Here is an 18,668-nt window from a genome sequence, read left to right on the forward strand (position 1 = left end):
GCTAGAGAGAGATATATATATTAGGCCGCCAAGAGAAGCTGAGCGTGCTGGCAAAATATGGCTGCTGAAGAAATGTGTATGGACTCAGTGACGCTTCCTTACATTGGTACAACAAAGTTAGAGCTGTGATGCTAGAGTCTGGAGCTAAGATTTCCAAAGTTGACCCGGCAGTATTTTATTGGATGGATGATCAAGAAGATTGATAGGAGTACTTGCCAGCCATGTTGATGATTTCATTTGGAGTGGTTCTGAGGAATTTGAATCTACAGTAATTGACTCTATCAGGTCAAAGTTCAATATTGGAAAGGAAGACTGTGATGCCTTTCAGTATGTTGGAATAGGACTGGCCTGTGAAGAGGAGCACATCTACCTACATCAACATGATTATGCATCCAACATGTCACCCATCCAAATTGACAGAAGTAGGATGGGACAGAAAGATAGTACTCTGACAGATGGAGAAAGGGAACTGCTGCGGTCAAAGGTCGGACAAATTCTTTGGATTGCACATCAAAGCAGACCAGACATTCTCTTTGATGCTTGTAATTTGGCCACTAACATCAAGAATGCCAAGGTTTCAGATATGCTTGATGCCAATAAAGTAATCGGAAAGATCAGATCAGAGAATATATTTCTGAAATTTCAACATTTAGATGGTCATACACTATCCCTGGTAATGTTCAGTGATGCTTCACTGGGTAATTTACCCAATGGAGGAAGCCAGGGTGGCTATCTAGTGTTTCTTGCTGACAAGGATGGAAAGTTTTCACCGATATGCTGGAATTCTAAAAGGATCAGAAGGGTTGTTCGTAGTACACTGGCTGGTGAGACTCTGGCTATGGCAGACGGCATTGATTCAGCTATGTTCATTGCTACATTATACAGTGAGCTTACTTCTGGTCAAACAGACAAGAATATGCCACCGCTTACATGTGTCACAGACTGTAAGTCACTCTTTGAGGCACTGAAATCTGTAAAGATGGTCAATGAGAAAAGGCTTCGCTTAGAGATCAGTGGCATTAAAGAACTCCTAGAAAGTGGACATATCGATAGAGTGATCTGGTGTAAAACAGAGAAACAGTTAGCTGACTGCCTAACGAAGAAAGGGGCTTCGTCACTTCCACTAATGAGAGCTTTAGAGGAAGGGTTTTTCAACATGTAATCACAAAGGATAATCAACAATGTTGTGTTGTTTCTGCATTTAATCCTGGAAACGTTACGTTCAATTTTCCTACATTTGAGCTTTATTGTATTGATGGTTTTGTTGTTCTGCATTCATTCGCGTTGCCTTTCAAAATTGCAGGCTCCATAAAACATTCATTTGTGGACTTTTTCTCTTGCAACAAACTTTAAAGAATAGAGTGGAATTTGATAACTTTCACCAAGCTAAGGAGCTTTACTTCTGAGCATGCGCAGTGCTAGGTGGTCGGTTACCCGCCATTTTGGACATCTTGCATGTGAGCAGTCCGAGTGGACCTTTCACTTTTGAAGTTCTATTAAAGTTGTACAATAATATCAAGAAAAAACTTCATATTTTTAATGTTCTTTGACAAAAATGTTGTTTTTACTGATATTCCTGCAATTATTTGGTTGCCATGGTTACACCAAGTTCATATTACAAAAGTTAACAATGGTAAATTTAGTAATTGATTGATATCATAAAATAAAGTGAATAATTTGGACAAAACCTGACTCTACTTCATTAATTGTTGTTCATAGTCTATTTGCTGAAAAGTCCTGGGCCTGGGGGGTCTTATACATGTATAGTCTATGGCATTCTAAGGGTTAACTTCGGTCTCTACTATCATCTCGATCAGTAATTTAGCAATTCCCTTGTGTGTTCTATCCAGACACTCAAATGAGTTGGTTCTTTTTATCTACAATGTTATCTACAAAACTTGTGTGCCACGTACAAAAAAGTAAACGTAATGTATATGATGAGACTGTCCAACCATTCTGATTTTTGCTGTATTTGTCACGTCAATGCATATAAACTGCCTTGCAGGTTGCTTGTCTTAAAAATTATCAAATAAGTGGAAAGAGGACCAGAAACTAATTAAATTGATGTAACATATTCACCCTGAGTGCCTTATACCAGCTGTTTGTTATGTCTTTATGAATGTCCATGGGCACACTAGGAGGCCAAGACACAGTTTTTGTGACCAAATGTGAGTAAAGTGTCATTGACGCAATTTTTAGTCCCCCCGGACGATGTCCATGGGGACTTATAGGTTTGGTCATATCCTTGCATGCGTCCACGTGTCCGTCCGTTCACGCAGATATCTCAGAGTTGCCTGGAGTGATTTCATTCAAACTTGGTACAAGGATTACTTCATATGTCATACATGCGGCCATTTTGTTACGATTTTTACGCTCCCATATATGCATATGTATATATGCAAATGGGAGGTATTCGTATAAGGTGGCAAAATGGCGTCTGTGTGTATGTATGTAAGTATGTATGTATGTCTGTTAGTCCGTCCGGATCAAAAACTCCTAAACCGTAGCACCTACTATCTTAGTATTTGGTGTACAGGTGCACCTAGGGGTGGAGATGTGAATTTGTTCAAATGAACATGTCAGTGCCAAAAATATGCAAATGAGGGGCAAAAAGGAAAAATCCTGCAAGTGGCTAAAACTCAGTAAGCACTGGTCAGATTTGGTTGAAACTTAGTATGCAGAGTTCTTTAGGTATTCTAAATTATGTGTGCAAAAATTGGGATGAAATTTGCATGTTTGTATTTTTAGGGTATTTTTTCCGTTTTTAGTCAAAAAATCTTGTTCTCTGAAATCGCTCGTCTGATTGCTATGAAACTTAATATTCATGTTCCTCAGAATGACCTCAGTCATGCTTGTACAAATTGTATTGATATTGTCGTATTTGTAATTTTGGGGCAATTTTCCCAATTTTTGATAAAAAATTTTTAATCCAAAAACTGCTCATTTAATAGCTATGATACATGCATTTGGTATACAGGTATCTAAGATTAATCTCAATATAATGTATGAAGGTATGTTGAAACTGGCAATTTTTTTTTTATTTTTGGAGCAATTTTTGCCTTTTTTGGTCAAAAAATTTTTCTCCTAAAACTTCTGATGTGGTAGCTTTGATATCTAGTGTACAGGTTCCTAGGGTTTATGTTAATTAGATATATTTAAAATTAGGATGAAATCTGCAATTTTGTATTTTGGGGGGCAATTTTTCTCATTTTTGGTCAAAAAATTTGTTTCTCAAAATTTACCAGTCTGATTGCTTTGATATTTAGTAAACCGGTCCTTAGGGTTTTTGTTAATAAGATATATTGAAATTAAGTTGAAATCCGGAATTTTGAATTTTTTGGGCAACTTTGCGAAACTTTCAGTTTTACTGGGATATCTTTCATTATGTATTTCTAAAATTTTTTTGTTGTAATTTTATACCTACTGGAACTAAGAGTATATAATGTGGTGATTTTGGTGTTGAAATACAGTAAAAAAATCCTGGCAGATTTTGAAAAAATTCCAAACAAATGCCAATAAAAAATTCAGCCAGAGAAGGTTTGACAAAAAGAAAAGGTGGGAGAGTGGGGAAAAAAGAATGTACAATGGATCGGATAAAAAAGATAATGTACCTCATTGATCTTCCAGACACCATCCCTTATCAAATGGTCCACCCCGATGTATTTTTGTGCACAATTAACCATGCAGTGTATTTTAGTTTAAGATGTCAAGTTAGGTAAGGATTTGAAAGGAATAGTCAAGTTCACCACAGTTTAACTTTATCTCTTGTGTCATCATCCTTGTGTAATTGGTTAAGTTTGTAAGTTGTTCCAGATGTGGATGTACCAGCTGTTCTGGAAGAAAACAATGTTTACTTTTTCCTGTAGGGTTTCTGAGTTGATGATTGTATGTTGAAATTTCTCCATGTATCTAGTGTATGGGCAAAGTGTAAACATTGGTTGCATGTTATGTATTTCAGTCTATGTCAAATATTGTAAATGAAAAATCAAGAACAGTTTACTGTGTGCTTGTAAAAGATAACATATTTGTCAATACATAAACTGCCTTGCAGATTGATTGTCTTAAATATTATCACAGAAGTAGAAAAGGAAAAGAAACTAATCAAATTGCTGTAACATATTCACTCTCAGTGCCTGTATAGGCCTATACTTAACTATTTTATCATTACATTCAGCTGTTTGTTATATCTTTATCACTCTCCATGGGCCAAGGCACACTTGGGGTCAATGTCATCACTCTGTGCCAGTCTGTGTATGTCAGTCTGTCTGTATATGTATGTCCATGTTTCATACAATTGTTGGCTTGTTTTGATAACAATATGGGAGCGAACAGTGATGTTGTCACTATTTTTTCATATACGGAGCTATAACTCAGGCACATCTTAACTGATTTTATTCAAAGTTGGTACAAGGACATTGACCTATGTCATATATATCCACAGCAATTTTTTGCATGATCGGCATGTCTCAACCAATTTTATTAGCTCCGCTATCAGCGACGGGGAGCTTATCAAGTAGGTTGATTTTCCGTCGTCGTTGTCCGTTGTCATCGTCCATCGTCCGTCAACAATTGCCTTCTCCTCTGAAACCACAAGTCCAATGGCTTTGAAATTTTATATGCAGTTCACTTGGGGTGACCTCTCTTAAGTTTGTTCAAATCGTGATGAAACTTGCATATTTGTATTTTGGGGGCAATTTTTGCTGTTTTTGGTAAAAAAATCTTCTTTTCTGAAACCGCTTGTCCGATTGCTTTGAAATTTGATTATGCAATTTACTTTGGGTGACTTCAGTTAGATTGTTCAAATCGTGGTGAAATTTGCATATTTGTATTTTTAAGGCAATATTTGTCGTTTTGGTAAAAAAATCTTTGAAAATCTTCTACTTCAAAACTACCAGTCAGATAGCTTTGATATTTGGTACATAGGTCCCCAGGGATGATCTATTTCAGATTTGTTACAATTATGCAGAAATATGCAAATTTGCATTTTTAAGGCAATTTTTGCCATTTTTGGTCAAAAAATGTGTTTTTCAAAAAGTACTGGTCTGATAGCTTTGAAACTTGGTATACAGGTTTCTATAGATGAATCAAGTAATATATATGAATTTCTGATGAAATCTGTAATTTTGTATTTTTAAGGCAATTTTTGCCATTTTTGGACAAAAAATGTGTATTTGCAAAACTACTCATCTGATAGCTTTGAAATTTGGTATACAAGTTCCTATATATGAACTACAAGACATTCACTGAAATTATGATGAAATCTGCAATTTTGAATTTGGGGGGCAATTTTTTCCATTTTTGGTCAAAAAATGTGTTTCTCAAAAAGTACTGGTCTGATAGCTTTGAAATTTGATATGCAGGTTCCTACAGATAAACTAAATGTGATACTTTGAAATTATGATGAAATCTACAATTTTGTATTTTTAGGGCAATTTTTGCCATTTTTGATCAAAAAAATTGTTTCTCAAAAGTTGCAAGTCGATAGCTTTGATATTTGGTATACAGGTTCCAGGGGATTATTTTAATATATGATATATTGAAATATATTCAAATTATGATGAAATCTTCAATTGTGTATTTTTACAGCTATTTTAGCCACTTTTTTCTGGCCACTGAAATAAGCTATCAAAGATTTCCACCTTCTTCATCACCAAGTGTCAAAAATAGTTATTCTCTACATAAACACAGCGGAGCTATATCGGCTGTTAGGTCGCTTGTTCAAAGTTGGTACAAGGACATTGACCTATGTCATGCATATGCACATTGATTTGTTTTACGATAAGATTGAATATGGATGCATGGCGACCATTTTGTTACGATTTTTTCATGTACGGTACCATAGCTTAGACATGCATTAACCAATTTTATTCGAAGTTGGTATTAGGACATTGACTTATGTTATACATATGTATGTTGATTTGTTCACGATATGATCCAATATGGCCACATGGCGGCCATTTTGTTATGTTTTTTTCATGTCAAGAGCGATAACTGGCAAGTCTCAACAGATTTTATTCAAAGTTGGTAAATGGACATTGAGTTATGTCATACATATGCATGTTGATTTTTCGGATGGAAGATCAAATATAACTGCGTGCAGGCCATTTTGTTACGATTTTTTCATGTACAGAGCCATAACTCAAACATATTTCCACCAGTATCATTCAAAGTTGGTACAAGGACATTGACCTATGTCATACATATGCACATCAATTTATTTCACAGCATGTAGAGGTATCATGTCAATTATTGCATTTTCGTAATTAGGCCGATATGTCAAGAAATACTGCATCAAATTTCATGAAACTTGGTACAAATGTTAAGTTCACTTTGCTTTAACACTGAAAAAGACATTTGTCAGTGTCATGTTAATTAATTTGTAATTGCACAAGTAATGAACTTTCCTAATTAGAGTGATATATCCGCAAATACTGGGTCAAATTGAATGAAACTTGGTACAGATGTTGATCTCATAGTGTTGTAAATACAATTCAATGACACTTAGCGGTGTCATTTAAATTAATTGCTCGTCTGCATTTACATAATGAACTTTTGTTTTTAGGGTGAATGTCCAGAAGCACTGCATCAAACTTTATGAAATATGGTACCTGTGATAATCTGTCAGTATTAGGATAGGATGCAAAAAATGTTTAGCAGCATCCTGTCGATTAATTTAATGACCTTATGTAATTAGGATGGCGGCCTACATTGGTTTTATGTTATCACCACCATGGAACTCATTCTCAGCCATTAAGCCCCATCTGTAATCATAGTATTTTTAATCACAGACCTAATTAATGAAGAGGATTCTATCCTCTCTGAGGACTTGTAATTGAAGTACCCAGTAACAAGTGGGGACTGTGTCATCAATGATGACTTGTTATTTTAAGTAATCTGAAATATCCAGTAATATGAATTTTGAATTGGATGGTGTCTGAGATACTTCTGTAGGAATTCTCCGACAAGTTGTCCATGTAAAGATTTTAATGAGCATAACATGTATTCTAATTGAAAATTTCATCATAAACATGCCATTATCTTTGTAATCTTTACTAAGCTCTGTTCACACGTGGACCATGTTTCTCACTCTGAAAGCAAACAACAATGTTGCTAAAAATAGTCACAAGCAATTAAAAAATTGTTACCTTTCAATTTGTTGTAATAAAGCTAATACCTTGTTTCTCCAATTTATGGTTAGGCCCAGCTTACCCATGAGCCACATTTGATATGACATTCTTATTGGACAAAATTTTACTCTGTACACCGCTACACATTTAAGATACTTATTCTATTCATTACATTTCCTTGATTTGATTTCCCCAGGCATCTGTAGAACCAAAGTGTGGTCGACTTGTCAGCTTCTCAGCCGGTAAAGAAAATCTACATGGTGTCAAAGCCATTTTAGAAGGTCGCCGATGTGCCCTTGCATTGTGGTTTACTCTGGATAAAAACCATGATGAAAAGGACCATCTCATAGCAAGAGGCATTTTGGAGAAGATGCATCATGATGAATTGTAAACATACTGAATAGGAAGAGTTTAAATTTGATATATATTAGTTTGTAGGATTTTTACACTGATATGTTAACTGTCGAGTACCACTCTATTAAATGACAATTGACAATCTTAACAATCATGTACTAAAATCAGGATAAACTTCATGAAGTGTTAGCCAACACTTTGCTGCCATAGTTTTAGAGATTTGGCTTACTCAAGTTTACCGACATACATTCTGGCCAACCAAAAGTGACTTTTATTCAGTTCATTATGTTATACATGTACATGTCAAGAAACATCACAATAAAAGAAAAACAATAGCTTTTTTTTACTAAATATATGATACATAAATGTTGACTTCCTGATCAAAAAGAATGTTGTGATAAATCATTTTATCATTATTGCATTGCAACAATAAATTAAAAAATCATGTATAAGGGAGCACAGTGTTCTTGCCTGTGAATGTTTTTCAGCAAATTGCTAACATACTGTGCCATCTCTTCTTTATAACTGTTCATTAACAAACTGTATACCATTACAGGATCACCATACCTGTGACCTTTATAAAATTTGTCTACTTTTAAAATAGTATTTTGTGTCATTTGTTATTATGTTTTTTAGAAAAGTAACCACAATATGTTATTCAAGTGTTAAATGAATGATTAAAATCATATAAAGGACTTAAAATCCACTTGGGTTACGTTTGGTTAACATAAAAACGTTTACTCTGGATAATTGCAGTTTTCACAAGACATTCTGGAATTCCTCATTGGTTCTCCTTTATTATATAGAGTGACAAATGTGCAACAAAATATTTTATTTACAAAAGTTTGTCATCTGAATACTCCACTCTGGGGTATTTACTTTCCCTTTATATGTAGTCTACATGAAGAGTTGGAAGGAGATCCCATCTTGGTGCTATTAAAACCTTGCAGGTGACAAGGAACTCCTTTCGCATTGTTTGCAATAAATCTGTAGTGCAGCTGTAACCTCTCAATTTTCTTAATGTGAAAACATGAAGTCCTACAAAGGGAACATAAAAATGAAGAAGTAAAGATAAAATATACTTACAGCTAGATGGAATGAGACTGAAACTTTCATCTTTACCCAACTTCACTATATTACATTGTTTTAATTATGAGTTAATTTTTCAAAGTACTTACCTGATCATAGCAAGCACAGTCTTAAATAGAATATAGTTCTAGTTATTTCCCACTACAACGTGGAGCTTATCTAATAGGTGGATGAATGGCGGTATCAATCGTCCACCTACTTTTTACATTCTAAGCTGCTTCTTCAAAATAGCTCGTCAGATTCCATTAATTTGTTAATATGTGTTCAAATTATGATAACTGCAAATTTGTATTGGGCAATTTTTGCCATTTTGGTCAATTTTTTTTTTTCAAAAACCTTATTTTTTTACAGGAATATTGCAGATACAGGCAGTACCAGGAAGTGGCTTTATTAATGCTGTTAGTGGCAATGCTTCAAATATGCCTGCAGGTCAACATGATGTTGTACCTAAGTCTCAGTAGACTTCATCATCACATTAGTCCAAATGGACTTGCACAGTCGGTTCAATGTTTAACTGAGAACCAGGCACTTGTGGTTAACTGCTACTGGTAGTGATAATCGGTCTGGTGAAGCTAATGAAGTCCGTCGTGATAATGGCATCCACGTTGACAATGTAGAAGCAGGTCCCTTGAATGCACACGAGGTGTGTCCTCTGTTGAGTGACCCTACCTGTAGCGGCCCTTATGTGGCCTCTCAGTCGCTTGAAGACTCATGTTTATAGGACAATACCAGCATTATGCATGGTATAGTTTCCGATGTCAAGTCTTCTGATGGCATATCTCCGCAGTCTGGTCGTCGGTCAATCAAATGCAAGTGTAAGAAGTTGAGTGACCAGAAAGGTAAGAAGAAAAGCCTAAAGCCAAAATCTTCGGTTTCTTCTGAAGAGTTTTCTTCTTCTGATTGATTCAGATTGTGGGCTTGATAATCCACATGACAAGAATACAGGAGTACATTTCTCCAAGTCAGTGTACCTCTTCTCATTTTTAGCTGCTAGTGAGCTGTGAAGAGCTGTGCTGTGACAAGTGTAGTGTCAACAAAGTTTTACCTCAAACGATTTTGAGCTGCATAAGAGCTGTTGACCGATCAGCCAAGAGCTGCATGCACAAGTCTGCATTTTGTCTTCCAGAGACACTCGAATCTGCAGCAGACAAATGACAGCTCCAAATGCTCTGTGCAGATTGGCATTAAAGCTGGTTTGAACTGTCACAGCTCTGAAACCAATCCGTGGCAGTTAAATGAAGACCTGCACGTTTGTTACAGGTACCACATGTCTATGGGGTGCATAGGCCCCAAGAGGAATAGACCACAGGTGACTGTGATTTCTCTGTCGTTATTTGAGCATTTCTGTTCATGTTCAGAGAAACGTTTTAGCCCAACAATTCTGATGTTAACCTGTTCGTAGCATCCGTGATGATGATGATTGACGCATCTACGTCCATTTACGTCAAGCTTGATGAATACACGCGTGCGTGGCTGGTGACTTATCAATGACGTGACACAATGGCGAATGTAAAGAAATGTAAAAAAAGTGAAAGAGGCTCCCCACCTCACTATCCAAAAATGTCAAATAGGGGTCCCCATTTAGGTTTTCCTCCCTCCACCCAAATAAAAAACATAGAACAGGCAATGTCATGTGATTCTTTGACAAAATTGTTCCCTCCAGGAAAAACATTAATCTTTTTAGACCCTTTTAAGTTAACACTTTCACTTGCAGCAATATTTAAAGCGCCAATGATATCCTCATAACACTTATCAGTAGCTTGCAAGTGACTATTGTCTTGACAGTTAATATCATGACAAAATATTCCTCAGGCAGATTAATGCTGGCAATACTGGCTTTGGTACACTTAGTAAAATCATAAATATTTTTTTCCAACAATCGCTTCCAATCAACATATAAACAATGCTGAGATGGACCATGGTTCAACTTGCTGTCGGGAATGTTATCAAATTGTACAACCATTGATACTGGAATATGGTCAGAGTCAACGAAGTTGTGAAGCATGGACACGTGCACAGAGACCACATTTGTATGTGAAGATTCAGTGGTGACGCAATGGTCAAGACATACTGCAAGTATTTTTGAAGCTAATGCAGGTATCAGGTATGAATTTTGAGAATGATAGGGAACAATCGGCGATGACATGATAGATGAACTTGCAAATTTTCATGCAGTAAAATCAAACGTCGAAGATGACATGGTGGCATTAGTCCCTATATGAAATACATGATAGCCGTTTGATTTCCAGACTTCCTTCTTCTCAAGCATATGTACACACATCTATGGGGCGCATAGATGCAGAGCGGAATAGACCACATGTGACTGTGAGTGGACAATGCCATACCCATCGGAAGATGGTCCCTTCCATATCATGTGATGCAAGCTCCAAGCCTGGAGCTTTTTTCCCATTATTCAAATTACATGGAGTTGATAAAGCCCTAACTGAGCAACTTCCTGTTCTATGTTTATCGGTTTTGTAAAAAATCTCACGAGTTATAAATGGACAAATTAGCATTTCCGGGGTAAGTGACCAGAAAGCTAGCAAATATGTAAAAATCATAGTTGGTGAACTTCCCCTTTAATATCTCATTGGGCAAGCAAATTTACTTCATTAAATGTGTATGGGCGCAATTGTCTTCCTTATAGCCCATGGCACGATGGTTTGTAATTTTAAAGTTCTGAATCTCCATGAAAGGCGATCATGGGTTGACTTTCTTAGTAATTTAGGTATGAAGATTGAGTTTATAAAATGTCATGGGTTTGCGTCATTAAACTTAAATACATATGCTTCCTTATGGCTGTTGATATATGATTGAGGTTGCAACTGGGTGAGTCTTAACAATTATGGAAACTAACTGTGGCCCTGTGATTTGTTTTTGAGGCAGCGGTGGATTGGCGGAGATTGTCAAAATGCAATGAATTTAACAGGAAAAGAGAAAAAATGGGAAAGAGAGTGAGAGAAGAGAAAAATTACAAAGTAACAGACACAATGAAAAAGAAAAAATGGCACCAATGGCACAGGAACACAACTGACATATAAGGCTTATTTGCGACACTTACAAACTATATAAGTCTCTGTGATCAAGAAGGACCAAGGAGTTAATTTGCAGCGAAGCTGAATGGCATTTTTCACAGCATGAAATATAAACCCATTTTTGTGCCAAAGATGCTGACACCTGATGATTGCTGCTATTGGCATATTGAAATGGTACATAGATTAAAGGTACACGGTCACCATAAATTTGCATATTCCATATATGGTAAAGGGGCGCGGCTTAGCGTACTACCCCGTAACACCTGTAGCTGTCGGTCCTCCATATTTTATATGTCAAAGAACATGGTAGTGGTCTACGCTGCTAAGGATGCCATGGCTGGTCGTGAGGAAGCGCCCTTTTTAAAAATCTGCCACCCGCGTAAAATCTGTGATTGGCTATGAAAAAAAAGGCGGCCGAACACCTTTAAGTAAGAAACGTGACAGGAGACAAGTATATGAAATGCATATGAAATTTATCGAATATGATATATATAGTGAATGATGTTGAAAAACAAGCAGACGATATATTTGTAAGTGCATGTTTACAGCAAAAAACATTATTAATCAAAAAACAGTAGCAAAAATAGTGGCTTGTGTATAGTTTTGGCACCCCAAGGTCTTCAAAGGGAATTGTATTAGAATAGATATATTACTGAATTTGGATACAGAGACTTGATGTTTGATGTCAAATATTGGTGTCCATTGCTTTCTGATGTGTTGAAGATAAAGTTGTTTGTATTATGCTGTGTTTGTCGTCCAACATTTTTATCATCAATTACAATAATAGGTCTGTTTTGCATGCGTTAAGCAATAAATTTGACTTCACGTTGCACCATTTATTATGCCATTAAAGCTAAAAATAGAAATAATAGTGAAACAATTAGTCTAAATGGTATAAAGGAAATGAGCTACAAGTAATAGATATCATGTTTGCGATTATTTCAGTGACAAGGATGCCTTGTAACAACCGTATTTCTTTTTTTACATTTATGTAATTAGAATCGCTATGTTGAAAAGGTTCTTGCACTATTGAGTCCAATCAGGAACTCCACAAATTTATACATTTACAAATGTATTTTGAACATGTAAGTTTTACATGATGCTGGTCTAGCCGGTCAATTCCCAAAGCTACTGAACTTTCACGCTCACTTGTTCATCAGGAATAAAAAAGAAAGATACAGGACATTGCAAAGTGTGGTGATTTTTATGTTTCTCTGTCTGACATGCATTGAGTGGCCCTGGTGTGTTGTGTAGCTGAGAGCATGTAGCTGATTAAGGATGTAAACAAGACCACATGAAGCCCAGTGTGTTAATGTGGTAAAAATGGCTGATACACATCGATTAAAACAACACCTTGGTTAATAAAGTTCTGCAGCTTGATCGAATTTCACTGTAACTGGCTGTCAACTTCAATGTGTTTTTGGTACATAGGGATAACTATGGGAGCAAAGTTTTTCAACAAAATGTCACATGACCAGCCACTTCCTTTACCTCATTTATTATGCACATACCTAATTCTGGGCTTAATAGTAGAGCCTAGAGGTCTGATTATTGGTATGTAGGGATAACTATGGGATACAATTTTTTTTAAATATCACGTGACCTTGATGACCTTTGGCCCCAAATATACATATATGTCCATAACTCAGTAACCACAAGGGCTACACCCTTCATATTTAGTATGATGGGAGACCTTATGACGCCACAATCTGTACCTCATTAATTATGCACATATCTAATTTTGGGCAAGCTCTGCATCTGATTTTTGGTATATAGGGATAACTATGGGATACAATTTTTTTGACACAATGTCATGTGACCTCGATGGCCTTTGACCTCAAATATACATATTTCTCCATAACTCAGTAACCACAAGGGCTACACCCTTCATATTTGGTATGATGGGAGACCTTATGGAGCCATATCCTGTACCTTATTAATTATGCAAATATCTAATTCTGGGCAAGCCAATAGAACTAGAGGTCTGATTTTTGGTATATAGAGATAACTATGGGATACAATTTTTTTTGACAAAATGTCACATGACCTCAATGACCTTTGACCTCAATTTCACAAATACTACTGTAGCCTTTCATCTTTTTTGCATACTTATTTCTCTATTGCCCCTGTGCACTGAGATGTCTCGAAACCTGGTCATCACTGCTTTGCAGCTATATTTTATTCTGCTTTTAAAGTGGAATCTGTGTTTTATCACAGATGTGTTTTGTGATTACACCTAGCTATCTGCCTTCCTTACATCTTCACTGTCATCCCCTTAGCCAATCAGCTCTTCTACCCATGACTGTTATCAATCCTCCTTCCCAGCCAATCAGCCACGTTTGCACACGACACTACATAATCAAGCCTTTGTCTCATCGCTCCCATTCATTCCTTCATTCATTCATTCAGCCGCTGGGTCCATGCCATACCAGCTCAGCCTATTACACTACGTCCGGAATCGCTTACGATCCCTTCCTTCGAACAACCATGCCGGCCAAAGGACGTCCAAAGACAGCCAAGAAATCTGAGTGTCCGAATGCTCAGCCTGCTTCGAGACCCCGTGCTCAGCCCTGCACAAGACCGGCCACTGACCATTGTCCCGCTCCGCTGCCAGTGCACGTTGGATCTAGCTGCGAATACAGAGCACGTCCGCGGTACTAACGTATTATTACTCACAATCCTTCTAATCGGCCTCAGGCGAATGACAATCCTGGCATTCAAACCGAGTTCAGAACCAGGTCTCCTCCTAAGTTCCATTGTCTGCAATGGTTCCTCCTGCCAGCATTTCGGCGGGCAGCGTCCCAAGCCAACATTCCAGAAGATAGTTATGTAACACTTCCATAAACGTAGCTGCAAGACTCGGTCAACACGATATCCAATATCCCGCAACAGCAACTTCGACCAGCGGCCACTAAGTCACCTATGAACTCTCTGACGTCACTTCCCGAAGTTCCACTCCGGAACGTAAACAACACAACCCAAGATGGCGGCGCCCTACGTTCCAACAGCGTCGATGTCATCCCCTCCTCATCGTATCCAACACCTTGCTACGGACCCGCGGAACGCCTTCAGAAAGCCTACCACATATCGAAATGGTGTCTCCAGCGATTCGTCGCGATATCCCGGCAGGAAAGGATGGGAATCTTGCCTACTCATTCCCGGCTATGGTTCAAGCGACGGACTTCTGCTGCTTATCCACACCTTCAAGCCGACGACCTGCATATTTCCATGCGTACATGAATGAACATACATGCCACTGCCAGGCAAAAGACGACGCTCACGAAGGCTCCATCGACATGGGCACGTCCTCGTGTTCAAACCATAAGTCACCGGACTCATTACTTTGCTATAAATATCTGGCATCTTCCAGCTCGTCAAGCGTTTGTACCAATTTGAAACGTACTACCGCACGTCGGAACAAGCTGCAGGCAGACTACTGACCAAAGACGTGGGACTTTGGCACATCTTCGAGTTCAACTATAAGGCATCGGACTCTTTTATTACTCTGCCTATTTCCGACATTTCTAGCTCGTCTGTACGTTGGACAAGTTGCAGGCTGACTACGAGTAACCATAGACTGACTTTGCTTGGCCATATACCGCCCATGGCTGTTTTCCTGGCCTATGTCGAGCCCGGTTTTTCTGTCACGTCCGACCGCTCAATCCGACCCATCGTACCAATCCAGCGCCAGCTCCGCATCCCCAAGAATTTCATAAGCATTATTCAGATGACTGCGAATCAACAGGACACAACAGCCAGACGCCGTCAAGAAGCGAACGTAACAACGGCCAGAGTGTATACCACATTGACTCCAGACTCGGTCGACCTGCCTGTTTTGGTGGCGGGGCCAGAAACCTCATCAAACCTGATGTCATCAGTTCCTATCACGTACATCGTATCACGTCCAGCAAGAACCGACAAGAGGATCAGTTGACTGACCGACGACTATATCAGTTTACGTTTCAGATTTGTAATTAGTCGTGCGTAGCCCGTCATAAGACAGCTTGCTGCACAGGGAAAACAACGGACCTTGACCCTGTGACGTCAAAACAAACTCAGTCTTAGGACCAAAGATGGCGGCGCCCATGGTGTCAAGTTGCCGCAGCGTCACTCAACTTTATGTCGAACAAAGATCACAGGCGACTATTTAAGTAACATCTGCATGATTTCAAGCATACTATTAGTCCTTCCGACCGGCAGTTCACAACGATCTACACACGGCCTCACTTCCTGTTTGACTAGCATTTCCTGTTTGACTGAAAGCGAAACAAGGTACAGTTTCAATTAGACTCAATTGAGTCAAGACTCTGTTTACGCGGTCAACCAACAATGACTTGCATTTTCTCCGAGCATGTAAATATGCGGCAGCTCAAGGCTAGCCCTACCTGGTGAACTTTCAGACTGTTAAGCGAAGAGTTAGATGCGTATCAACATGACACTCCTGCGTTTGCGGACAATCAAGTCTGACTAGCAAATAAATTCAGAGCATACATATGTGGAAGCTGAAGGCTAACTCGCTGTAAAGCATCCTATCCGTGGCCTACTTAACAGTCGTCTCACCAATGGGACGTAACCTGCTCCCAGCTACCTATTGGATTTTACAGACCAGTTTCACCTGTCAGTTAATGTGTCACCAAGCGCAGCTGCTGGATGTCACCTGATGATCTCCCCTTACTTCTACCTTGGATTACGCGGCGGTGCCACAAGAAAGAACCAACAAACTACAGCTGGAGATCGAGAACGACCGGTCATTCTATATCGCCTTTCAGACTGATGTTAATTGCCATCTCGTTGGCATGTTCTATCTGCTGGGATGGACTTGGCAATGAATCTTGCCGCCTTCGTTTTTTGTCTTATGCTACGATAAGGCCATGACTTACCTTTTACGTTGAAATTACTACTTATTAGTAGTTCAGTTTTGCTAGCATTCGCCTACTTGTCGCTCGTTTATTTAACTCTTTGCTGCTCGCAGTCTGCAGTCCTGCCTTACATGCGGCCCACGCAATTTGCTCTTCATACAGCGTAGCGATGTCTTTCACGTTTCTTTTTCCTTTCATTTTAGATGCACCGTTTCAAACTACTGTGTCACTCCTTGGAAGCCGAACCCTGCAGCTGCACTTGTCGGCAATCTCACAAGCATCCCAGCGAAAACATACGAAAACAAAAACATTTGCTAGACCCATGGATACCTTACCACAAACCGCATTACGGCATCACATCAGTACTTTGACTTTGTGGATTGTACAGTTCACATCAGTGTGACTGGAGTAACATGCTTTCTTTCAGAACACTTTCACTTTCAAAGCAAAGGACTACATACTTCATCCTTTGCCATTTAGCAGTATTACAGTTTTTTAGTAATGTCTCATAAATGCCACTTTTTTCCCCACATCAGTTTCCTCATTTCGAAAAGAACTGGCATTTAACGCTGTCATGGACTTCACACTTCGTTCGACCAGCAACATGCCATTGTAGAGGCTTTGCTTCGCATGCTCGGACATTTTTCCAGTTAACAGCGACGTTCCGCTTTGCCTGATCCGTTCACTGCTCTACAGGGAAATCCCAGACCACCTTTTAGGTAGATGGTCTAGCAACTGCCACCGACTTACATGTACATAAGAACATCAGAAATTTTCCCTGCGTCACATTTTTCAACGGCTAGCAGACCACCTTTTAGGTAGACGGTCTAGCAACTGCTACCGACTTTACATGTACATAAGAACATCAGAAATTTCCCTGCATCACACTTTTCAGCGACGTTCCACTTTGCCTGATCCGTTGACCATGCTGCTCTACATGGAAATCCCGGACCACCTTTTAGGTAGACGGTCTAGCAACTGCTACCGACTTACATGTACGTCAGAACATCAGAATTTTGCGTCACGCCTTTCAACGGCTAGCCTCCTTACTGTGTGAACACTCAAACACTTATCTACTGCTTTCTTGTCGTCACTTCAAGTCTGCCTTATTTCACCGCATCAACAGACTCACACGTTTACACGTCTTGTTGTGTTCCATGTCTGCGTTTTGCCATCTGGACTCACTGGGTGCACACTCAAACACTTTTTAACGGCTGCCTATTCGTCATTGCAAGTCAGCCTCATTCCATTGCATTATGACTCACACGTTACATGTCTCGTCGTGTTTCACGTCTGTGTTCTGTCACCTAACGTTCCTACAAGTACGTTGTTTCCACCTGGGCTCGCACAGTTTACCTGTCCCCCAGGACCCCCTCCCCCCAAGCCGTATCATCACCACGGTGATCCCTTGGGCGCGAGAACCTTGTCTTCGTTCCATGTTTCCACCCGGGCTCGCACAGTTTACCTGTCCCCCGGGACCCCCTCCCCCCAAGCCGTATCACCACCGCGGTGATCCCTTGGGTGCGAGAACCTTGTCTTGTTCAATCCACGTTTCCACCTGGGCTCGTACAGTTTACCTGTCCCCCAGGACCCCCTCCCCCCAAGCCGTATCATCACCGCGGTGATCCCTTGGGTGCGAGAACCTCGTCTCCATTTCATCATGTTTCCACCTGGGCTCGTACAGTTTACCTGTCCCCCAGGACCCCCTCCCCCCAGGCCGTATAACCACCGCAGTGTTCCCCTGGGTGCGAGAACCCCTTTACTAACATCATTCTCAATTTCTTCCCTCCTTTTGGGGGTCACTTCAGTCATACTTCCTTCGTTTGGGCTTTGGATTCCATCCTGACCCCCATTTCTCGGGAATTCCACTCTTTTCCCACATTGCGGCCTCTCAGGATGGATTCATCATCAAGGTCATTCAGACCTTGACCCCAAGGTCACCAATTACTGTTGCTCGGTTGCTTGACTGAAGGGGCCCTCTCCCATATATTTTGCTCATATTTTATTGTAGGTTAGTTTGCTACTTCTATTTTGACTGTTTTGTATTGTAAGTTTTGATAGTATTTAGTTTGAGATCTGCGAGGGCACTAGTTCTATGCCCTTTACTGCTTTATATTTGCCGTTTCATCTTGTGCTTTATTCTTTACTTTGTTGGCGTTTACATTCTCCTTTTGCAATAAACCCTCCTGTCTTTCCTCAACTTA

At 39.3% G+C, this 18,668-nt stretch overlaps 1 protein-coding gene across 3 annotated transcripts in view; it reads left to right on the forward strand.

Annotated features, from left to right (window-relative positions):
* Nucleotides 1-18,668, forward strand: part of LOC139141336 (prolyl 3-hydroxylase 1-like) — a 328,430-nt gene extending 309,762 nt beyond the window's left edge. For all 3 annotated transcript variants that reach the window (XM_070710968.1, XM_070710969.1, XM_070710970.1), the window contains one exon: nt 7,324-18,668. In XM_070710968.1, the coding sequence (XP_070567069.1) occupies nt 7,324-7,518 (195 nt within the window). In that variant the 3' untranslated portion in view covers nt 7,519-18,668. The remainder of the gene's footprint in view (nt 1-7,323) is intronic.

This window comes from Ptychodera flava, chromosome 9 (assembly GCF_041260155.1).
Source record: "Ptychodera flava strain L36383 chromosome 9, AS_Pfla_20210202, whole genome shotgun sequence".
Lineage (NCBI taxonomy): Eukaryota > Metazoa > Hemichordata > Enteropneusta > Ptychoderidae > Ptychodera > Ptychodera flava.